This window comes from Chaetura pelagica, unplaced genomic scaffold, assembly GCF_000747805.2.
Source record: "Chaetura pelagica isolate M959 unplaced genomic scaffold, ChaPel_1.0 scaffold21, whole genome shotgun sequence".
Classification (NCBI taxonomy): domain Eukaryota; kingdom Metazoa; phylum Chordata; class Aves; order Apodiformes; family Apodidae; genus Chaetura; species Chaetura pelagica.
The window spans coordinates 3,171,517-3,196,811 of record NW_009952251.1 but is presented as its reverse complement, the minus strand read 5'-3'; the positions used below and the strand labels follow the sequence as shown (position 1 = coordinate 3,196,811).

Sequence of the window (25,295 nt, the reverse complement as noted above, 5' to 3'; positions counted from 1 at the left end):
CCATACCTTCTTGTTTTTTAGTTATTTTGGCTTCTCTGTTCCCTGTTGCCAAAAGTTTCTTTCATATTTCTATGCTTGTGCTTCAAGGACAGCTGCCTTCTTGTGGCAATCTGGAAAAATGTAGCAATTTGAGTTGTTCTTCCTAGAGCTCTAAGAGATAAATTTATGCCATGTGGATATTAACTTTTTAAAAAATACATGTTAGTGTTTCATCTAATTGAAAATTTATACTTGAAGCAACAGAGGAAAATTAAAATACTCAGGGAGAAACAGGATACTGAGCACTTTTTTATTGCTTTTTGCCTTGTTTTTCTTACGCTGTGGTGACATCTGCTCTTTTTTCCTCAGTATGCCCAACAGCAGGTGCAACAGGTGCTGGCAGAGCTGACAGCAAGAACAAACTGGCCTGTGACAAAAGAAAACTTCAGACACCACTCAGCATCCTATTTGTCAGCTCAAAAAGGAAACTTTTTTTTTTATGGTCATCCAAGATAAGATTGTTTAAACTTTGTTCTACAGTACTTAATTTGGAAGAAAATGCTTATTTATCTTCTCTACTTAATTTATTGGTGTCATGTCAAGGGCATCTACTAAGAGAGTTCTCTATCAAAATCATGTTTGATCCTGCCTTTGGGTGACAAGATGCTTTTCTTGTAAAAACAAATAGCAGATGTAAGCTTTCTAAAGCCAAAGTTAGCTAGACATGTTTTTATGAGGCTTAGGATATCTTTGTTAAACAACCAAAGAAGTGTTGTAGCCAAGTAAACTGCCCCCCCGAGCTGCTCTTGTGTCACTCTGTGACATCAGGCAAACCCACATTTCCCTCCCACCTACCTCTGCCCAAAGAAGTCATTTGTCCTTGCATCACCTCATCCTTGCACTACTGTACCACAGTATCTAAATTATTATAGCTTGCATTGATTACTATAGTAGTTTGGGGCAAAAACCTAGGCATTTATGTATTTTATAAGTTATTAACCAGAATAAAGTAAAAAAGTAATAGAGGTGCCCTGACCTGAGGTCTTAAATGCTGCTTATCAGTGCAAGTACTATTCTGTGAGGAGAGACTTGAGTAACAAGAGAGTATTGCTACAGCGTTCTTCAGGCAGTTGGTCTTCCCTCCCTTTCTTAGGAGTTTGTGGTACTCAGTGTCCATTTTCACCTCCCCTTCTTCCCAATGTCTCTCTTTCTATGCTGTGTTGGAGACACATTTCTTTTCTAGTTCCTTACACAGGGGTGGAAAACAGATACCTCTTCTAGTTTAGTGTGTTTCCCTCTCTTTTACCAAAGGACATATTTAAGCAGCACAGCATATTACAGTTACAAGACAGCTTCAGGGGACTGGTTCTGTACTTAGAAAAATGCTATTGCACATACCTGAGTTTTTTTAATGGTCATTAACCACATACATGTCTGAAAGCTACAAGCTAGTATATGTTCCTCTCCACATTCCCCTGTTTCAGTGGTTCTCCTTCCTGTCCTCCAAAACCCTTTCAAAAGCCTTGCTTACCTTGTTTGTATTTGTGTAGATTCATCATCATTCTCCATAATCAATGGCTTTTCTAGCTTTTTAGAGATGTATGTATTGAACTGCTGAAACTTTAATCTCTTCTTTACTAATAACAAAGATTCCCCACTCAGTCATCAGCTTTATAGAACACTGCATCTATTCTCAGGAGAACATGGAAGAAGAGCTTCCTGCTCTCACCTCCCAGGACCAGCAGGGCAAGGACCCAAGGCCTCCAGCTCACCACCAGGAAGGCCCACGTAAGCTGGACAGGAAATGAGCTCACTTGGCGGGGTGATTCCCAACCCAGGGCAATAAAATAAGCCCTTGCAAATAAAAGGTGCTCACAGGGCACCCATATATAGGGGACCTGGGAATGCTTGGTTAAATCATAAACTCTGATTTGAATTAACCTCACTTTGTGAAGTCAACCTCACCTAACCTCTCACCTTGTCATCCTTGACTCAGGTGCTTTGAATTGTGAGGCTGATATTAACAAAACTACTATTTATAGCAAAACAATTATTCTTTATCATTACTGTAAACTATATGCAGTTGATATGCTACATCTTTGCTTTAATTACTTCTCTTTTATCAGCTCTAGACTAAGGCCTGGGCAGATACTATCAAAACATATCTCAGACTGGTCTCTAGAGGGTGCAGGTGAATTACTGAAGATAGAATCATGTGTCTGACTGGATGCTGAAGTGATTGGGACAGGGAGGAACTGGCAGGACTGGCTGCTTCTAATGGTAGATGGTATCTGGGTCATGAAAGAACATAAGCCTTGAGCTGTTTTAGAGTGTACAAGGAATTAATTAGCTGTGTGATGTCATACCACACATTATCTTACCTTCAAAATAATTAGTGGAATTTGTTGAACCAGTCCTACTATGGACCAACACACTGGGGAAAAAGTAGTTGAAGCCAATGACTTACATCGTAGTATGTTGAAGATGATCATAACATGGACAGTTTTCGTGGTCATTCAACTAAGGATCAGCTCACCTTCATCATGTCTTGCTCTTCCACATGGTTTCCATACAACCTGGCTTCAGTATGGGTGTTGTTGCACTCTGATCTCCTTCAGCAGACTTGTTTGCAAATCCCTCTGCAATGAATGGTACTATTTATTTCTATGGGATCTATATATTATTTGCAATTCTTGTTTAGTTTAGTGGGGAGAGAAGTCTTGTGTACCTCTGGAGCCTGGAAGTATCTTGAGAACACAATGGAATTAGATCACTCTGCTCCTCCAGAAATATAGTCCTAATCTATTAGGCTGCTGGACTAATTCTTGGTGACCCTGAGCCTCTCCTCCTTGAAGCAAAAAGCTATTCTAAGGAACAAGGGGTGGCTAAGCACACTCTTGAAGCTAATGCACACTTGACCTTTATTAAACTGTGCTGCTTATAAGCAGGAAACAGGCTTCAGGTTTGTGCCAGTCAAGCTGGTTCCTTCAGAAATCAGCTGGCATGTGTGCCACACCTGCTCCATGAAGCTGCTTCAGTGGCTTAGCATAAGCTGTGCCTCTACCTCCACAGTGCCCTCAGGCAAACAGCAGTCAAAACTGTAGTCTAGTTTTGCTTGCTATGAATGCAGATTGTCATCACAGCTGAAAAACAGTCTTCTCAAATAGCACTTACCATTTAACACCTTTGTTTATACTAAATGCCTAAGGAGGGTGTCTAACAAGGGACAAATGATTGTGATCTGTGCCTGTGCAAAAGGACAAAGCATACAGCTGCATTTGTATGAAATACATGTTGGAAGGGCAACAGCACCAACCACCCCTCTGTTTTCCCTCTGTGGAGTTGCTTACCAATATAGAGTATAGCTCAAGGGCTGGTTCTTCACCCCTTCCTTGTTCTAGAATCTCCTGCTCTCTTTAGGGCTGCACAGCTGCAGTTACTTCCTATATTGAAACACAAATCTGATTATATGGCTGTGGCTATTAAACTTGGCACTTATATTTTCATAGTGACAGTCTAATCCAAGTTCAACACACCCTGTTGCTTCTTGGATGTTGTGGGTTTAGGGTGGAAAGCAGGAATAGCTGATGTAGTTGTGAAGAATTACTGTATCCCAGTACTTCTTAACTTTAGCACTACTTTCACTTTTGGAAGTAATACAGCTCACTGGGTCACATACAGCCTGAAAGAGCTGGTCCAGCTGTCCAGGATGTGTTTTGCATTGGTTTTTACTAGAGACCTGCACTAGTCAGATCCTGCTGCTCAGCAGCAACTAGAGTACTTCTGGAAGGCAGTTTATAACTTGCTTTCAATTGAAAGACTAGTTTGTCTGCTGAGAGCCTGCTCTGCATTGTGAACCACAGCATGGTGAGTGGCTGCTCACCCAATTGAAACATCAGAAGTACACCAAGAAGTTGTTATTTTCTTTAAACATAGTCATTTCAATAGTTGCAGTAATCTAACATTGCTGCCACCTGCAGGATCAACAATTGAGGTCTACGTTACTAGCTGTTTCCCAGGGCTTGGTAGCTGCTTAGCCTCCCTTAGTCTTTGATTAGTCATTTGCAGTATTTAAAAATTAATTTTCTAAGCAGCAAAAAAGTTGGTTGGGGTTTTTTCCCCCCATCAGTCTTTGGCCTTCAAGTGAATGTGGCTGGCAAACAACTTTCTACGTTTGTCAGTACTGTTATCAGGTAGGGACAAATGAAAATGCATGATAGTTTTTTTTAAAACTATCAGTAGATGCTTTTATGAGTTGTCTTTTAAGCATGCTTTGAGTTAGCGTGTTATATAAAATAGCTCTTCAGCAATAAACAGCTACCAAAATTATCATGGTTAAACCACGAAGTTTGACAATGTATGCAGTGTGTTTGGCTGACACTGTTACTAATTCTCTTTAGTGATGCTTGAGAAATATTCTCAACATGCTGTCAGATGAGGCTGGCATTGATATAAGTATTCTTTCTCTCTTAGTCTCTTATTCTCATTAATTTATGAAAGCTTTCTCAAAATTGTAATGTCTTGATTTCAACCTTTCCCTGCCTTGTTGTTTGTTCCCACACAAAATTTTACATTTCAGTAAAATAGTCCTTACTGTGGAGGAGAATTAGGAAGGGTGCTGCATTCATCTTCCTGCGTTACGTTCTTGTGAGCATCCTTAAAACAAACTACAGACAGGTAAGCCAAAATGTGCCAGAATAAATCCCAAACAGATGCTCACACCCCAAGAAATGTTCATTATTTGAAAAATAATTCCAAAGTAAAGGCATGGATAACTCTATTAGCAGTATCACAAGTGAACATGTACCTGATTCTGCATTGGGCAGTACAGCTGTGGCTATATACTCAAAGCCTAAATTAGCATAGGCATTTTCTGTATGCTTCTCATATTCTGGGCTTTACTTTCCTTAAGATCAGTTCACATGGGCTGAGGTTGTTTAAAAATTCTTTTTATTCAGCAGCTCACATTCTTACAGTTTATCTCTTGCTTTGTCTAAAGTCTTGTCTAATCTGTTACTGCTATGCTGTCACAATGTAACACTTTTGTAATAGCGTACAAAGGTAAAATCTGATTAAAAGACTTCATCTCATAACCATAAATGTGAATTGGAGATAGCTGAGGAGAAACACAAGTTTTATCATATTTTTTTTTTTCCACAAGCATTTGAGAAAGTTTTACATAATTTGCATTGAGACAAGCAGTATCTCTTCCTTCCAGATGCTCAAAATGATTTAGAACATTCAGAACACTGTTTGCTAGCAGTATGAATTTTCCATATTGACTGGGTTTAATTAAATGCAAATTTCCGGGGTTTGGTACTAAAAAACAATTTAGAAAGTACTCATCAGCATTCAAATTATATTTTTCCTTTTTATTTCTATGAATGATAAAGATTTGTACCTCCTAGATTTAAAAACTGCTTCAGAATTCTAGCAGCAGTAGGGGTCAAAAATAAAGTAATGAATAGTAATGCCTTGATGTTGGTCAGTTTTTAAGACACTTCTTAGAAAACCCCCACAACCCTCCTCTATGTCAAGTCTATTTAAAAATAAAAAAATGTACAAGCAACAGGATCCTGAGTATTTCAGAGTCAGTTTTGGAAAAGAATAATGCAAAGGGAATCTGTGTACTGGATCTCTGGCTTCTGTTTTTTAAGCATTAGTAGAGTGCTGAGGGCTGTATTTCCCAGGACAAGGTAAACTTTTTTTTTTATGAAGGAACAGGAGTCATTAGCTGTGAGAAGAAAGAAATCAATGAAGTTCCAAGATGTGAAGAGGCCAATAAAGGATAAGGAAATCTTCAATGGAAGAATTTTTACCCCAAGATGATGCTCATACATAGGTTGTGAGTCAGCTCCAGTTCACACAGCAAAGAGCTGGCTATCATGGAAAAATAGTGATGAGCTATCACAAAGCATGAGAAACAAAATGGAGCTAAGGGAGTTATTCTCTACCTTCTTCTGCAGCTTACGAATACCCCAAGCTAACATAATGAAAACGGTTATTTAATTCATAGTTCTGCAACCTTGGCAAGAGTCTTTCATTTAGGCAGTGCTGGCAAATACTACTGCCAAGTAAAACATGCTGTTCCTTTCCAAGTTAGTGAGACCTTCTTGGTATTTGTCTCTCACCTTTACATTCTCATTATGTCCAAGCATATCTCTAGTGAAATGGGAATGCAATATATTGTAACTTAATGTTTGATGCGAGGTAAAATTGCCTTACCTTTAAAATTAGTCTAGGCAATGCCACAAGACTTGGTTCTTACTCACTGATTGCAACTGTATGACATTATTACAGAAAACCAACAGATATAGAAATGGGCTGAAAGACAACAGCAGCAGGTGGCTGTGATACCCTAAGTAGCAAGAGCACTTGGGAGGCAACAACATGGTTTGTTTGCTATTCAGCAAACTGCCTTGCTGAAAAACATGTTTCAGTCTTGTTTTGCTGATGTGCATAATATATATCCATTTCTATATATACATTCTTTACATTCTTACCTTTTTAAATTTCTGATAAAGCTTTGCATTCTGCTTCTTTTGCTGGGTTGGAAGCAGCATTGCTTCCACCATTATATGCTACTATTCAACTGTCAGAAACAATGAAAACCAGACCATTTGCAATGTTATGTTCAACGATAAGCTATAGGATATTAGTATATTAATTTTTGCTCTAAGCTGTTCAAGAGAATATCTATTTTCTGAGAATGAGCAAACATAATTGACCCCAGAGTTTTTATTAACAAGTTCAGAAGAACAAAGGCCATACTTATTTCACTAAAACAGAAATCTATCCCCTTCAAATAGAACAGATACTTGGAACATGAACGCCTAGAAAACTGAATACTTTATCAAGATCTTGAGTTCTCATCCTCTAGGGATTGTATGAGTCCATTTCTTCTAGTAATATAATGCTGCACATTAAAAAAACCCTCATCACCAGTGAATATGGGTTCTTGACCAACCTCACTGGTAACTAGTTGTAATATTGCACATTGTAAATTTTCCATAAAAAAACATAAACACTATAATTCAGTTGTCACTTTTTGATTCTATATACAGAGTATCAGATTACAGAGCAGTGCATCAAAGGAGAAGAGCTAATTACTAACACACTTGAGCATGTCAGCCTTGTACTCAGAACAGTCCATTTCCATCCATATATAACACAGTTCAAATGTCAGAAGTAGAAAAAGTCCATAAAGCCACATACAGCACATACATCTCTGACCATCTCTAGAAAATGCTGTACATACACCAGCAGTTTCTCCAGCAGTGCATAAGGCAAAGGCCAACACAAAGAGTATCCACACCACCTGCCACAAACCTCATCATACAACTGCATAAGTGTACAACATCTTTTGAGCCATTCTTTTATTTCCACTGCTCTGGTAAATAAGCGACAAGTTAAAGGCAGTATCTCTTCTCAAGTCTGTCTGATCAGTTTCTATTCCCTGTAAAAATAATTTTTAAAAGTTACCAATAAGCAAAACAGTTCAAAACTTGAAGCATGAGTACCAATTACAGTGCAATCAAATCACATATCCATGGTTTATATAGACTTCCAGTTGCATATAAACTAAAGAAGTATTGCTTGTGACCTCCCTCTTTAATGAGTTTCCATCTGATGTTAATCACCAAAGTTACATGATTAGAAAGCATTAGCTGTAAATTAGATAGCCAACTCATAAAACAAGAAAGCACTATCTTAATTTGTCTTTGTAAGCAAAGACTTTGTTTATATAGTCAGAATGTAAAAGCTGCCTGGATCTCCTAGGCAGTCAAAAGACTGCTGCTTTCAACTCCCAGCACTAACACCCATGTTTCTTCCTTAACCAACCCCTCCTGTTCTCTAAATACACTTGCAATTTTTCTACCCACCCTTGCTAAAGCTAGGCAAAAACTTTCTCTCAGACCAGACTTGTATAAGCATGACACAATAATTAGGATGATCTAACACACATCAATTAGAGCAAAACCATGGCTCAGATGCATTTATGCACTCTGAATACCAGTTCCTGTTGCTCCAGCATGCTGTATTAGAGCACTGGGGAGTATACAGAACTTCCAGTTATAATTCATTGATGTAACGTTCAGCTACTTATTCAGATAAAGTTCTTTACAATACTTTTTGCTGCTACTTCTGCCTATTAGTAAATCCTTCAAAATAGGAAACCTTTAAAATTAACACCTGCTTGTATACATTCCCAGGGGATAACCAGATTTGGGCTTCCAACAACAGGGAATTACAATTCAAATTAAAGGAAATTCAACTACATAGATTTTATGTACCTATTTTAACTATGGCTGAGAAATTATTAACATCAAAATGTCTTTATTCTCTGCATGTAACTTATAAAGATACAGTACCTCTAAGGTGAGGGGAGGAAGTTCAAGTACTTTTTGGTAATAGTGGATTGCCAAGTGCAGTAATCCCAGCTGGTGAAGGCCACGGCCAAGGTTATAGAAAGATTCTTGACAAGGTCCACGCAGGTCCAGGTACCGGTGAAGGAAGGAGAATCCCTGTACATACACATCATACACATTTGTGACTGTTCCCTTTCTGAAGATGGCAGTAAAATATGCTGGAGAACAGGTGCTTAAATGTGTCTATTTAAACTTTTGATCCACAAAACCATGTTAAGTTGAAGACAAGTAAGTCATATTTGGTTGCTGACAGCATAAAGCCTGTGCTCTGTCAGTCTCACTGCCATTGGTAACAATAGGCAGATCTTTTTAATAAATTCAACACAGTTATTTAATTCAGCAACTTATGGCATTAGCTTGCTAAATATGTAAGTGTAGATGTACGTGTTTATGTCATACATACATGTTCAGAGGAGCTGACCACCTTAAAAACATGCAGCCAAAGGACAGGCTAGAGCAAGATCTTTTTTTTTTAAAGAAAATATTTAAAAGATAAACCTCCCCTACTTAAAAAAAAAATAAAAATTAAAAAGGGGGGAGGAACAAAAACCCCAAACCTTAATTCCTTTTTCTTCACTCTTTGCCTTGGATAGCAGCAAGAAATGGTTTAATTCTTCAGCTTTTCAGAATTCTACAAAATTCTGTACTTCATGAAGTACGTATTGAAGTATTATTTCTGGAATGCAATGATGTTATTTTCTTGATTTTGTGGTCCATATAAATATTTACTCCAGTACCAGTTATCAGGGTAATTATCAGTAGATCACTTTATTAAGTGGCCAAAAATAAACATCACTGAATAAGGGCATGAAAAATTCATATATCTTAAGCAGTAGGCAAGAGTTCATGTCCCTTCTTGAAACTGGTAGATGTTCTACTGCCAAGTCTCCAGCAGAATTTGAATGGGAACTCATACTCAGCAGTGCCAGAGCCCTAACAAGTTTAAAGTCAAAGCACTCTGCAATTGTTATGCTTTCTTAATTTTGCTTTCAGTTTGTAATTAAAATACACGCTCATATATCTAAACTAGCAGAATGCCAGGTGTACATAACTTCATTCCCAGCCTTAATCTGGATACCCACTCCTTCTATATGGGACTTGTAGGTTCTGACAAAGGAGCAAACCCCAAGAGGGACAATGCATCTGTTTGGGTGCTGATGTCCCAGAAGACGTAAAACATGTAAAACTGTCTGCAAGACACAATGCCAGGAAATGCTGTAGGCAAGAATAATCACACTAACTCACCTGTACTAGAAGAGCATGCCTTTTCAAGACGTATTTCTGAGAAGCCATGTGGATGAAAGTCAAGCCAATACAAAGACTGTAGAGAGGCTCAGCTGGGTTTGCACGAAAGGCTTGTACATACTGTCCTAAAAGCAAATAATCCAATCAGGATGTTTGCTGTGAAAGGCATTCCTTAAGAATGTAAGGATAAAACAGAAAGCTTTCAAACTAGAAGTGTAAACGAAGAAAAGAAACAGTTTAATATACCTACATCAAAATACACAGAAAAAAACATGAAATAAAACTTTGTATTTTTAGCACTCCGTGGATTCTGAAGAAAAAATGCAAACTGTGATGTAAAAATGTAAGCAGAATACAATCAGAAATAGAAGGCAACCAAGGTCCTTGCTCAGATTTAGATCCTAGAGGCCACACATCTTAAGTGTGACATTTGGAGGTCTTTATTGAAAGCAGTAGGTTACTTCAAAGGCCTCCTTAAAATATCCAGCCAACTTTATTTGTTTAAATTGGCCTGTTTCTGTCCTCCTTATTCTTTATTATCATTAGCCTTCAATTATCTTTCCAAGTTGGTTCTATTTGCCATGTGTGCTAAACTTCAAACACAGCAGCTTAATTTTTATTAGCAAAACTCTTCAGCAGTGCTTTGGTCTGTGTACAGAATAATCAAAGACTAACACCGTGAAGCCATCTGTAATTTTCTGATGTATGAAAAAAAGGCTTTAATAAATCTTCCTCTGAAAAAAAATGTTCCCTTCATTTACTTATTAATATTAGAACATTAAAGACATTACCAAGAGCATGCTTGAAGCTGCCAGACACAAAGGCATTGTGCCCATTCAGGACGCACAGCGCGTGATTATCCGGATTTTTCAGCATTAAGCGGAGACAAAAGCGATGGTGACGGACATCCTGGGACTGCATAGTAACTTGGTTGAATATGTTCCATAGCTGAGGTTTATTGACGTTTTCCATTACCATGATTCTACAGAATGAAAAGTATCCAGGAAATTATTTAGCACTATAGTAAATACTGTGTCTGCAATAGAACTCCAACACTTCAGGGAAGGTAAGAAAGAAGAGACACTCAAGGAGCAGGCCAGAGTGAAAGACAGAACCAATGGTTCTGGCCCAATCGGCTGACTGCATGATGCATTTTTTTAAAATCCAAAACGATCAGAAAGCTCTTCTAGTTTCCACTATTTCCTGATCTGCTTTAGCAAAAAGCTGGAAAACATCAGCCTGCCTCCTTCAGCATCACTTCCAGCAGCATGACAAGGGCCTCAGCAGCAGCAGTAGCAGAAGAGATTGTTCTGCCTTCTCAGCACCCCACCTGATGTAGTTGTACGCTTTTCTGAAGTTCTTGTCCAGAATGGCAGCAGAGAGCCCAAAGTATTCCAGCTCCTTGCGCTTTTGTCTATCATCATAAAATGAATAATATTCCAACGAGGAATCCACGAGTAGCTCTGCCTCCTTGTACCGGGAGAGATCACACAAGGAATATATAGCCTTCAGGAGGAGGTTCCACCAGTCGTCTTTTGTCAGGACACTCGTGAGAACAGCAAAGATTGCTAAAGGTATTAAAGTCAGTAAGTTGAGAAAATTAAAAGAAAGCCAAACCCTCAACAGAAAAAAAAGAAAAAGTGCATATGTCAAAACGATCTCTTCAAAAACACTTCAGCATTAACAGGTAAAATAAAGACAAAATATTGACTTGTTTTCAGTTTAAATGCAGTTTGTAAAATACCAGCAAAAAAACCAGTAAAAACTTGGGAACGAATGGCAAGAAATACACACAGTTTAAGCTGTAAAGATACTACATGAATGCATTCAGGCTGCTCTTCCTAATCTACCAAGCAGAGGTTAAGAATGTGTAGTCTGTGCTCAACCAAGGCTGCACCAGTTTTTAAAAAATATATTAAAAATCCACACAATTTTAAAAACATGTATTTCTATTATGTGTTAGATTTGCGTGCATTATATTTGCACTGAGGGGAACATGGAACCATATGATCTCTAGAGGTCCTTCTCAATCTAAATTATTCTGTAATCCTTCTATTCTTCTCTGACTGGGGATTGTTCCCTTAAGTTGTATTACCTTCATTTTTTAGGCCACCATCATCCTGGAAATAAAGCAACGTTAACACAACTGCATGGATTTAGCATGCAAAATAGCAACATCTATTTTCTTTTTCAGACCTAAGGAGCTAATCTTGTTTCTTGGTTTTTAATAAACATATGTTACCTTTTGCATCGCAATTTGCTGTCTCTTGGTCGTCATTGTCAGAAATTTTATCCCTTGACACCTTAATAAGATAGAGGTGTCTCTCTCCAGATTTGGAACTAGATATCAAACACACCTGAGCTCTGCTCATTGCTACCTAGAAACAAATATAAAGGCAGCATTTCAGATTACATCAACACATCCTACACCAAAGGCAGCTTTATAGCAAGTCCATCAGGCTCCCCTTGCAGAGCCAAAACAGTCTGCACCTTTGAAAGGCTGCGACAGAGCAAGGTCCTGAGAGAGAATATTTGCAGGAGAGGGATCAGCTGTGCATTGTCTCATGCTCCAGTGCAAACTGGGCTATGCCAAAGAAAGCTCCAAACGCTTTTAAATTACTTAAAAGCCTTTTCCTGGGATTGGAACATCCCAGTATATATTAAAAATCAAAATTATTTGCCTAAGAGGCATAACAGGAATAATTCCTTGCTGGATCAGTTTCACAAATATGTGGATGATCAGCTACTCAACCAGTGTAATACAGTAGTAATGGCTCTGACCAGATGAAGAAAACTGAGGTCTAAATATTCCCTGTCCTCACTACCTATTTAAAAACAATCCAAGAAACTATTAACACAAAACCACCACCACTGTATTTACTGGCTAAACAAATTATTTCCTCATTTTATCACAGGAATCTTATTATTTTTAATATTTAAGAAATTCAAAAGAAAATTGACTAAATAGAAACCAGCATCAACATTTCAAGAAAGCACTATGCTTACTGCTACAGGTAAGAAGTATTCAGCATGTTCTATGTACACTGAGAAATAGGGAGATGAAGTCACTGTATTAAGATTATACACATCAGTGGGCCTCTCAACATTACAGGCAGGACACCAGTATTACAGACTCCCCTCAAGATTATTATCTAGACAATTATAAAACCATTTGCATATGTAAACACTAGCTTTCCTCCTGAGTTTGTCTTCTGCCTTAACCCAATTCCTAGCTGTCCAGTTTCTTACAGTGTAGCTGTAAAGACAGGCTTACCTTCAACAGCATTGCCAGCATTGTAAGTAAAGTGTCTATGTAGCCATACATCTTGCCTTGGGAATACAACAGTGTCGAACGATGGAGGAGTAGCTTTAATTCCTAGGTAATATTGAACATTATTATTCAACCTCTTGCACAGAGAGCGAGTTTATAAAGCAAACAATTTGATTCAATACAGTTCTAAAAGGACTGTAAAAGCTTCTAGAAAACTGTAAGAATCTTAGCGGCAGCAGGTAAGATCTCCCTAAACTACAAAACAGTAGTTACTGTTTCAAATTCTCAAATACCAGAGAAATTTGCCATGACTCTTACCTGTAGTGAAGGTGCTGGAGAGGAGATACAGAACCTTTGTTATGCCATCAGTTACAACCAATAGAGGCCAAATCATGCAGCTCATATGTAGCAACTTGATCAAACTTGATGCAAAGTGATTGGCATCAAGATTGGTTGTTAGTGGCCACAAGGTTATACATCCCACTGAAGTAATGAGGTGGGACAGGGGAAAATAAAACGGCCAGGGAGAAAGAGCTGCGAGGACTCTTCCCTGATACTCTGTAATGAGTCATTTGCTTGCTCTGAAGGCTGCCCATGGTGTAGATAAATTAGTATCAAACCCTGGTTGAGATCTTTCATGACTACCACAGTTCAGCAGAATAATACAGCCTAAATTGAAAGCACAGAGCTCTACACCCACCTGCTGGGCGGCATTAGCATCCTGAGCCAGAGTATCTGGATCATACATGGGTTCCAGAGCCTCCAGAGCTTTTTCAGGTCGGCCCAACTGCTGCTGAAGTGTTGAAAGTGAGATTCGTGCATCTAGATGCAATGGAGCAAGATCAACAACTTTGGCATAGCTCTCTGCAGCACGCTCCATGTGTCCCAAGGCCTTCAAGCACTCTAGAAACACCATAAACATACTCAAATGGCAGAAAAAAAAATCATCCTTCAACATGTGAATCTAAAACTCCTGTGATCTTAGATAAAGTTCCCTGGCAATCGTTAGCACTGCATTGTCATTTCTCAGTACCACGTTTGTCAGCAGCCCAGCACCTTCTCACCCGCATGCCGAAGCCAGACAACAGCCAAGTTGTATCGTTCTGAACAGACGAGGGAGCTCAAGAGGGGCAGCGCTGATTTGTACTCTCCAACATCCAGAAATGCCTCTGCGACGTCCAAGTATAAGTCACCCATTTCTTCTGGATTTTGTTCCACCAGAGTGGTCAAAAGAGGCTTTAAAAAACCCACACAAAACAGCAAAAGTACAAATAACCAACAAGAACATTTCCTCAAGGTATAGTTATTGGAACCTTACATTTATGCTAGGATTTTTAATCCTATTTGCATTCTCAACTGCACTTCACTTAAATGGTAGTTTAAAATTAAAAAAACCCAAACATCTGAATTTCAGAATTCCTGAAAAAGCTACATTTTTCTACTCCAGATATTGCATCTCCATACATTTCACATCCAGTGGGTGAGTGTCCACGAGCAACAAGTTCTCTTTATGAAAGAACAGTCTTCAGATTTAGTAAGGCTTTAAAACAAAGCAAAATTGGCTCCTTAGTGTTCAACAACTCTTCAATGTGCTCCTGGGTCTGTCACAGCTCATAGGCTGTGATGTACTGTGCTTCAGTAATGCTTCCACTGGAGACATAATTTATACAGACAAGAATAGTATTTCTGCTATTACAGGTTTGCTAGGTTCCTCTCAGAGTAAGAGGGAACCAAAAGAATCTCCACAGCTCTTTCAACAACCTCAGTCAGATGAAGACAGGAAAATTACTTGCTTTGGTAATTTTTTAGAACACCCCCAACTTCTGACTCCGTTTCTACTTACACTCAGTGGCTCTAGGATGTTTAAGTGAACTAAGCACACCATCAGCTTGACTGTGATGTCTATGGGAACGCCCTCAGGTATGCAGCAGCTCACCTTCTCTACACCTGTGAAACGGTAAAAGAATTTCCTTCTGAACCCACGGGTTCAATAAGCACTTCTTCACATCACCTCCAGGCTATGTCCAGCTCCAGTAAAGAAAATTTATTCTCATGGACTCCACCAAATTTTGGTGTAGGCCTGGCTTTTTCCCTTCTTTTATATCTTTCCTGATAGTTGGAACAGCATCCTCCTACTGTCTCTGATGCTAGTAATTTCATCTGAAGTATCAAGTGCTGCATCAATTAACAGCAGGATCCCATAGGATGTGCTTAGAGCCTTCACCTTCTTAAGATGTGCTTGCTTTATTAGGCTTTCCATAAGCAATTAATGCACCTGAACCCACTTCTCCTCGCCTTCTGAAGGATGTACCCTGTATTAAGTTATTTGTTCTTATTAAGCTAATACACCCATTGTCAAGCAGTTAAATTGCAAACCTTTACACAATCCAGGGTGTGATCTGAGGAGAATATAAAACACAAGACAAAGCAGCTACCCATGACAATCCTACCAAATTAAACGTCACACAGTAAAACTCCGCTGTTATATTTCCTTCACATAGTGATGATACCTCCTTAACTATCCTGTTTAAATTCTCCTTCACCTTAATAAGAATTAAGGTGAAGACATACCAAGGGTGATTGCTATAACCTGAGAAAACTCTTATTTCCAACATAAGGCTTCCCTATTTCCTTTTACACCCACATCCACTTACTGCAAATCACCACACACAGGCTAACTTATCATTCTCTGAATGTCTTAATATGCTGCATGGGAGTAACTATTCACTTATGAATAAATTCTTACAAAACAAAAAATCTTCTTTATAAAGTGGGCAAGATCTGGGAGAATGCTTTTGGCTTTGGTGGCTGGCTGGGTTAGAATTTCTGAGTAAGGAAGACAGTACAGAAGAAACCTGTTCTGGATGAAGCCCTATTTCTCTGCTGTTAGCAATCTTTCCCCATTTTTATATGACTGCAACCTGGTTCCCAAGCAGATGCTCAGTTCACAGACTTGTACGAAATAAAAAATTAAATTACTTACCTGCAGCACTGGATTCAGAAACTGGATGACTTTGGTCATCAGTCACTGCCTCCTGGCTTTCCTCAGCTTCTACCGCTGCCCCAGTATCTTTCCAAAAAGATTAACAGATTACTGTAGCAGGACCAGCTAAGCCAAAAGTTACTTCCTTTTGAATCCATAATGGACTGGTAGCTTACACTGAAAAGAGGACGTTTTTTTCTTTGAAGGGCAGTAGAACAGGAAGCATTCAAATAACTTACAAAGCACCAGAAGGAAGGGAACCAAGCTCTTGGGTAGTTTAGAAGCTTCATCTTGAGAAGTTACACACCCCAGGTAACTTGACAACACTGTTATAACTCCTAGACTCACTATAGTTTTGTGTCTTTTAAATTATCTTTTAAAAGTCTCCACCAGAACAGTGGTTCATTGATCAACACATAGAAACAAAAAGCCAACAGAAGTATCTTATACCTACATTGGGTTTGGACCACATTGCTGAAAAAAACAACCAGTTTAATCATAGTGGGGCACCCCATGTGGTGCTGGGGCACCACTTTCATTCTAAGAAAGCCCAAAGAAACCTTTCCAGGAGTAAGCAATGACTTCCATAAAACAAGTTTCCCAAAGACAACCTAGTTTATTCAGTTACAAACTAATATTTCTGGTTTTCTACATACCAAAACATTTCAATGTTTAATCACAGAAGTAGAATTCAAGGTTGATATTCTTGAGTATAAATGCCACTAAGCTTATCTGATTTTTTTCAGAAGCTATTTAGCTGGCAGCAATAACTGATCTGATGTGAACACTCAAGTGGAATGTCTAGAACTTTACAAGGCCTCAGTTGACTGGAGAGCAGTCCTTGTCCTTAGTGAGTCAGCAGGGTTAATTGGACATCAGAGTAACTCCTTACAGAAAGCTGAGGTCATGCTATGTAGCTCATTAAATACACTGAAAAGTTTCAGATGAGGAAAAGCCTGTCCACATGCATCAAAATACACCCATGAGTTCAAAAGGTAATGGAAAGAAAGATGTCATATGAGATGAACAGCAGGGGTCATACTAACCACCTGCCAGCTACTTACCTTTGTTCTCCTCAGTTGAACTTTTTTCTGACACTTTCTTTTCAAGCACAATCCCTGTAAAATCTGTAATAACCTGAAACAGACAAGTAATTCAGATAATTTTTAAGATTTAAAGGATACATGGAATAACCAGTCCACATGACTGGTTAGTCATCACAAAAGTTATCAGAAGAAAAGCTGCATTCATTTCACATGGGGGTTAGTTGACTAGTATTGAGTTTGATCACCTTATGTGTTCACTATTTTTGGACTACTTCGATGATCCAGTCAGGATCTCTTCAGCCAATGCAACAGTTACTTTGATCACAACCAGAAAAGTTTTAACCTTTATAGCTTCTTCCAATGCTTTTTGGAAGACAGAAAAAGAAAGCAAAGTACCAAATAAACAGCTAAGCTCTCCACAGCGCTTTTCCAAAGTGTTCCAAGGATTCCTCAGCCTAACAGACCTCAGGGAACCCATAGAATTTGTCTCAGTTTAAAAAAAAAATAAATTCACAACTACATACAGACATTTTAAAACAGTCCTGGTCATACACATAATGACTTAAATGAAATTAGTAAAATTCTACACGACAACTAACAAAAAAATAAAAATCAAAGACAGACAATTCAAGCCACTCTCTAATGCGGAGCTGTGAGGGGGCAAATGCACAAGTGTAAAGGACTGTTGGTCTAAGACCCAAAGCAGTTTGGTATTTTTTTTCATGAATAGTAAATATTAAGCCACTATTGCTGCCTTTAAAACAAGAGTGATTAACACAGAGTAGATGTCCCTTAGAGGAACATACCAGGTGACCGTATTGAGATAATACTTTTATAAAGGCTCAGTTTACCAGCTCAAATACAGATTCAGCTATCTGAGAAGAAGAATGACAGGAATAGACCTGAGGAGAACCACCAAGAAGAAACAGAGAATCAGTCTGGCAATTGAGTACTGTATCAATAAATCTGGCAGCTGAATACCGTGTACAGAAAATTGACTGATTTTTTAAATGGCAAGAAGTACAGCAAAGGGTCAGAGGAATTGTCTGCAGGCTAGTGATGATTTACACAGACAGACAGATCTAAATAAAATCTTAGGAAGAAAACATAGCAAATCAATTGGAAAGCATGCCTCAAAAGTGAGGGTTAAAAACCAGTAGAACAAATTTGGAACAGATAAGTGATTTACAATCCCCTATGCCTTAGAGTCAAGATTTATTTTCTTTCTGGAATGTTCGCTTGATGCTTACTGCATAAACTATTAGTCCTAACAGAAGTACACCAGATAAAGCACTTGAACCACTGGACCATTCAGTGTTACCCTTTTAACCTTCAACTTAGAGAACGTCCCTTGCCGGCAGCACTCATTACACCAGCTCATAGGTCCTCAATTGCTACTAAGATTATGGCAATTGTAGAGAAGAGGGAAGGTCCCAAAATTTTAAACCTGGAACAGCGTAAAGTCTAACAGGTCTCAACTTAGTAAATCAAGCCCAATTAATAAAGAACTAACAGAAAGCAATCTATACCTGATCAGCTCTATGAATATAGAAACAACCATATTGAAGCACTGCAGGAAAAGAAATGGTCTCCCCGGACTAGCAAAGAGGTGCTGAACACAATACAGAAATGCACTTAATTCTCCATACCGCTAATGCCTTGTCATACTGCTTGGAAGAAATATACAGCTCAGCTGCAATATTGACATCCTCCATGGAGACAAGGCTGTGGTGTTTAGTTAAGGCTTCTTCTATTATCTCAATAGCAGAGGTCACATCATTGGCTTCGTAGTAACTCCTATAAAACACAAATATCAGATACTAAGTATTTAAGATAAAGGGCAGTACGTACTTTGAACACCAGCAAAATTATTTTCATATTTATTTTATTTTTGTCTATTACCAAGTTTTTTTTATTAGCAAGAGTACGTTACCAAACACAACCAGAAACAGTGTTTTTTCTCTTTTTGCAACTGTTGACATTTTTACGTATTTCAAATAAATACCATTTTTTTCTGTATGTTAGGGCATCACTGGAGCTTTCATTACAATGTTCCCCACCTCACACCAGATATTGATATATTGCATTAACCTGGCTTAAGAAAACCCTTCAGTAATAACATTGTTACATACACTTCCTTGCTTTTTTGGGTGCATTTCACAACCACAAAGATGAAAAGACTTAACAAACTGATTTGAAATGGATCAGTGACAGCTTTCTACAAGTTATGCATGAGAAAGCCAAGATAAAAAGCAGGTAAATAACTCACAAAAAAACACAACAGAGCTGCACCACAGGCCTCCTCTATCTCAGGCAAGGTTCTTTGACTTATCTGCTGTCATTAGCAGAAAAGGAAAGGAGGCAGATTTTCACTTGCTCCAGCAACAAATCACAAATGACATATTGTGTAGCAGACAGTTTGTATTTCAGACTGAATAGTTTCATTCAGGTTTGCTGGCAGTGAGTTTCCAGATCTCTAGTGATGTGATACATAGATTAAGAAGTGTTGTATTTCTATATAATTGTATCCTATTAGCATTTTTTCAGCAACCAGTATGTGCATTTTATTCTCTTCCTTGACGATAATGCAGCACTTCAGAAACATTACAATAGTGGGGTGCGTGCCTGTGCGTGGGTCATTCCCAGCATTCCTTGACTTCAGCTACAAATCCAGCTTGAAACAGCTGCAGAGCTTGTTAATTCCAGTTTTTAAGAAAATCTGGAAAGCCAACACACCCAATTGATATGTCCAACTTACTTGGCCATGTCTCTAGCCAACTGCATGAAACGCTCTCCATCAGAGGGAGAGAGGAGATTCAAAATACGCCTGTATCCATCCATAGCCATCTTGTGCTCCCCCAGCTGCTCGTACAGGCTCGACCTCTCCCACAGGTAACGCACGTTGGTTGGGTCGTATTTCAGAGCTACAGCAAGAAAAAGCATTTGAGAAGCCTAGTTTAGGATAAGGCAACAATGGATTTCACATTCATCTCTCTGACTAGATGAATGTTAACAGACATACACAAGCTTTCTGTAAGAAAAGGAAATCCTGTATTAAAGGTTAATAAATCTTTTACCCAAGTCTGAACAGACGTACCAGCATCTTAGCAAAATGTAGCAAACTAAATAAGAAAGCAGAAGAAAACAAAAGCATTGCCCTTAGCACCTAACATTTTTTAAAAATACTGAATTGGTTGCTGCCCTACCTTTTGTGTAGCAAAAAACAGCCTGCTTAATATTGTCCTGTTCCAGTGACATTTCTGCTAGTCTAACCCATTCCTCGGTATCGCTAGGATTTAAGTGAGCTGCAATCAGTTCAAACTGTAGTGACTTCTCCATGTCACCCTGGTCTTCATAGATCATGGCAAGAGTGGAAAACGGCTCGTGAGCAAGAGGAGCTGTGTAAAGACAAAAATAATTATTAAGAACTCTTGGTTTAAAACTGCCTTTGAAAACAAATAACTTGCCTTTTTGCAAACCATATTTAACTGATTCACATGAAGCATCAACATTGCTGCTCAAAGTCAGAAAAAGACTTGCAGACAAGCTTCCAGTTCCTTTTCCTAAGTTATTAAACAGCCTAACAACCATTTATAGCATTATTCTAGGTTGGAAGTCATGCTGACATTTATACCTTGGTTCTGCAAAGACAACAAAAGCAAACTTTGTAAAGCTAAGCAGAGACCCAGGCCTCTGCAGGATGAGGGTGCTAATTTCTTTTTATAAGCAAAATAATACAGGAAATGCTCTACATATTCTTCATTCCATGCTACTTATACAAAGACATCCCTCATACTGTGTATTTTCATCATTACTGAAACAACACTAAATTTCCCTGATGGGAATTCCCCACATGGCAATTTCACCCCATCCTTACAGCCAGAAAGTGCTACCATTCCAACATACCTTGTCGAATGATTTCCATGCACATCAGAATAGCCTCCTCACGTTCTCCTCGAGCAAACCTGATATTGGCCTCTCCCATCAGACCTCTCAAGGCACGAGGAAGCTTGCTGCGAGGTCTTTTCTCCTACATGGAAGAGGGTTCAGTTGTGCCCAAATTCAGGAGACATCAGGCATACTCGTGCTTAACACAAGCTAATAAGCAGTTATTTAAGTATTAGCAACATTGAAATGACTGACCAAAACATTTCATCATTTTCGTAACTTAGACAGTACCTCTGACATCTAACACAAAGACAAACCAGACACTGGAAAAGCGCACTTAATTAGTTTTAAAAGTTTTCAAAGAGAAATCTAAAGTAATTTTCTAATAAACAAAGGCAGACAACACCAATATAAGCAGAAGTATCCTACTGGATTATTTTTGGCCAAGTTTCTCAGCAGGTAGCTAAGATCACATAAGCTGTCACTCACGCACGATGCTTCAGGAGACTCGGGGAAGTTACATGAAAGTTTCAATACTTGCTTTCATCATTTTCTTGGTCTCTCGATTAAGTACCATCTCCAACGCAAAAACATCTCCAGCTGTGGGTTGCTCAGTAGCTTCTTCTTCCTCTTCTTCTTCCTCCTCTTCCTCTTCATCCTCCTCCTCCTCTTCATTTTCCCCAAGCATGGATGCAAAGACCCGATGAACAGATTTACTGACGCCATCTGAGGTTTCTCCTGGTTGAGAAAGAAGCAAAAAAGGTTTATGAAATAATCAAGAGTACACATTCCTTACCAGGACAAGTGCAGAGAAAACAGAATTCTTCATAATTAGTAGTCCACTTGAAGCAGCTATTCTATAAGAAAAAGGCCTGCAGAAATGCAGAAAAACTATTAACAACCTCTGGTTTTAAAGCTCCATGTTATTCATCACCAATGCTTAGTATAACCCAGCCACTAACATTTTTTGGATATTTGAAATGAAAGCATGGAGAAACACAGAGAATGAAGCAACAACTTCTTCAACATTTTTCTCAGTCTATACAAGAGAAGCATACTAACCAATTTTCAAGCACTGAACTAAACTAGTTGGATGGAATAAAGTTTCTCAGCTGAAGAGGCTATGTGAGCAGACAAATACACGAAACAATAATGCAGCAAACCATTTTTAAAAGAAATTTAGAACAAGACATTGTAACCATTCTATCCATAAGTGCCTTTTAACATGTGTAAATCAAAAATCCAAACTATTCACATTCCTCCAGAAAAAGAAATAATAAAATTCTTTAAAAGAATATATATGCTTAAAGCATATAATTTTAAAAATGTTCATATTTTTAAATTATAATTTTTCATTACTAAGTTAACCTAGGGCTATAAACTCCCACAAGTCTATATCTATGCAAAATACCAAAATATGTAGCATTGAAAAGGTTCAACTGGAGGATTTGGAATCCAAAGGAATAACCACAATATCAGCCTGGGACTAAAAAATAAATCTATCATGTATTGCCTACATACAAAATGGAATTGGTCCTACACCTCAGTTTATAGTTACTTTTTTTGGTTGGGTTTTTTTTTGTTTATTTGTTTCTGATTTGGATATATTTGGTTATTTTTATTACGGCTGGGACATCAAGGATCTAAAAGTCAAGACTTCACTTACCCTTGTCTGAAAAAAGTAATCATTAATTACACTTTCCTTTTATTTCAGTGTCCTCACTGCAGGAATCACCTGAAGATTACAGCAATTAGCTCTAAAGGTTCGTGTATCAGAAGTGATTTTAACAGTGACCTTTCTGACATTTTTCTTCTGAATATCCTGTCTGATTCTAACAGTAACTCTTTAAATAGTGACAAATATTATTGATGTTTCCTTGATTTTGGCTGCTCCTAAGACTCCATGTTCTCTTCAGTGAGGAGAAACAGCAATAACACATAAATCTCTCAGGGTATGATTTTTCTTGGGTAAAGATGACAGGCATGAGAAACATGTAACAGATTGGGCAGAATACTGGGCAGAAAAGAATTATTTCAGGAAAAAGAAGGAGCTAATAAGGAATCACAGATATCTGGCTCCAAACACACTTCCAGTGCTCATTTTATGTCTTTTTAGATGAGGTCTGACCATACTTTCAAAATTGAGGCATAACTGATGCACGTTTTAGGTGAGAAAACTTAAGACCTATTTTTTAAATGTAAGAGAAGAAAAATGACATAAAACCCAGAACAATGAGAATCTGCAGTGAAAGTAGCAAGGCAAGTCTAAGAACCGACACAGAGAGAAAAAAAATTGAACTTTGCTATCTCATGGCATTGACAATGCCATGAAAATCCGGCCTCACTGGTGCATGGAGCACAGCTTCTGAAGAGAAAGTGTCTGAAACAGACCACAGCTAAAGCTCAAATGCAGAACCTGCGGTAGGGGGTGAACCAGCACCAATATAAACTAAAGAGAGAAGTGCTGCTCCTACCACTTCTTCAAGTCCTTTCACTATGTAGGAACCCCAAGGAAGTTCAGCTTATCTTGCTAAGGCATCTAAGGAGATACTACAATCCTAGTAACTGCACAAAGATAAGCCAGCCAGGGACCCTGTAGCTAGGAATATCCAGCAGAAAATGAGGAAATAAATGTAGGTACTCTAAACAGGCAAAAGGATAACAGATCAGAAAGAAAAAAAAAGAAAGAAAGAAAAAAGAAAAAACAAGGAAAAAAAAAAACCAAGAAAGAAAAAAACCCAACACCCCACTCCTACTTTTAGCTACTTTCTTTCACTTTGGATGACAATATAAAGCAATACTCACACATTAGAGTCAAATATCTGAAACACTCAAGTCTCAGCAAAAGAATGGCAAAGAGATGAACAGGAAAAAACGAAAACAAGACAAAAGATTTTTTGAGATAAGTTAAAAACTTCAAATTATCTATAACTTTAGAGAGAGTAAATAATTGAGACCCTGTAGGTAAGCAGACATGAGGGGAAAAATGGAGGGTCTCCCAGAAAAAGATGACCCATTGGCCAGATCCTTAAAAACTCTTAACAAATTAAAAAAACTCAGAATATCCAACAAAGATAAACATTCCAACATGTGATTCAATAACCCCAGGTTCAAAAGCAGCAGCCAAGTATTTTATAACAAGTCAGCTGTCAAAGTGAAGATACTTTCAATAACCTTTTAAATACATTTTTCACTGAAATTATTATGTTAATGTTTACCGTCAGTTTCATCCTGATTTTGGGATTTCCTGGATGCTTTTTTGGATGAAGATGGAGCCTCTACATCTTCAGTGTTTTCCTCAGCAGATGCATTTTCACCATCCTATGTACACCAACAATATTAGTTATCAATTTTATAACATGAATCGTTTCTACTTTACCTATTATTTTAAATTAGCATTTATACCATGGGCCTCCACCTTTTGCACTGCTAGTGAAACAGATGGAATAAGCTCTGTATTTTAAAATTAAATAAACCACGGATTACTTCCTTTCAAGATACTCATTTTTATCATTGTGAGATGACTCAGATGCCCCCTCCCTGGAAGTGTTCAAGGCCAGGTTGGATGGGGCTTTGAGCAACCAGGTCTAGTGACAGGTGCCCATGCAGGGTGGGTGGAACTGGATGATCTTCAAGGTCCCTTCCAACCCAAATCATTCTATGATTCTATGGTGGCTGTTCACACTACTTTGGATTGAAGAGACTACTCCATTGCTTGTTTGGCATTACATTGAGGTAAGATCATATAGTTGACTGTATTACAAAAAGTTACAAATGTATGACAAGTCCTTTCTGAAGCCTGCCTTTGTAAACACAAAATGGAGTATCAAAACAGCACTTGTTCATCCAGTAAGAAGGCAGCCCTAGGATGTCACTTGTCCTTCCACTACACCTGTGTTCTGCTGAATTTGCTCTATGAACACCAGGAAACACAGAAATTCAGCTGCACTTTAACACGATGATGGCAAAGTCAACTGCAACACTAAGATCAAGTAGACAGAATTTCTTGTGATACCTTCACACAAAGCTGGATCTCCCTGCATCTACTGTCGCCAAGAAGCTGGGATCACAAGAAAAAGGAGTCAAACCGGACCTGTTCCTTAGATCTCGCTCAGAACGCGACGGAGGAGCAGCAGCAGTATATGCTGGGTGACTTTGTATCAAATCCTGACTCTGCTCATGGCTCCAGCCTAAATAAGAAATTAACTAAGGCACCTGAAGGGAACTGCCACCAGCTTTTCAGTCCAGGGACACAAGCCACGCCGGCAGGAGCCAAAACACTGCATTCTGTCCTCCGGGAAGGCGGATGCTCCCCTGAACAGCCTGCTCTACCAGAACCTAATGACCCTATCTAATAATCTGACGGTTTTGGCACAGAAATTCACAGTTAAGTAGACAGGGAGCTGAGCGCAGCAGCCGAGCGCAAACTGCACCCACACGGGGGGGTGGGAGGT

At 38.6% G+C, this 25,295-nt stretch overlaps 1 protein-coding gene across 1 annotated transcript in view; it reads right to left on the bottom strand.

Moving 5' to 3' along the window:
• Positions 1-7,240: 7,240 nt before the first annotated feature.
• GTF3C3 (general transcription factor IIIC, polypeptide 3, 102kDa) overlaps positions 7,241-25,295 on the bottom strand; it is a 21,803-nt gene continuing 3,748 nt past the window's right edge. The window contains exons 2-19 of the mRNA XM_010007397.1: positions 24,060-24,162; positions 21,383-21,579; positions 20,860-20,983; positions 20,160-20,351; positions 19,712-19,877; positions 18,603-18,750; positions 16,972-17,044; positions 15,908-15,994; positions 14,768-14,871; positions 13,989-14,160; positions 13,625-13,827; positions 12,928-13,029; positions 11,896-12,031; positions 10,984-11,221; positions 10,445-10,635; positions 9,654-9,778; positions 8,352-8,504; positions 7,241-7,435 (exon numbers count right to left, since the gene is read on the bottom strand). Coding sequence (XP_010005699.1) covers positions 7,313-7,435; positions 8,352-8,504; positions 9,654-9,778; positions 10,445-10,635; positions 10,984-11,221; positions 11,896-12,031; positions 12,928-13,029; positions 13,625-13,827; positions 13,989-14,160; positions 14,768-14,871; positions 15,908-15,994; positions 16,972-17,044; positions 18,603-18,750; positions 19,712-19,877; positions 20,160-20,351; positions 20,860-20,983; positions 21,383-21,579; positions 24,060-24,162 — 2,637 coding nt within the window. The 3' untranslated portion in view covers positions 7,241-7,312. The remainder of the gene's footprint in view (positions 7,436-8,351; positions 8,505-9,653; positions 9,779-10,444; positions 10,636-10,983; positions 11,222-11,895; positions 12,032-12,927; positions 13,030-13,624; positions 13,828-13,988; positions 14,161-14,767; positions 14,872-15,907; positions 15,995-16,971; positions 17,045-18,602; positions 18,751-19,711; positions 19,878-20,159; positions 20,352-20,859; positions 20,984-21,382; positions 21,580-24,059; positions 24,163-25,295) is intronic.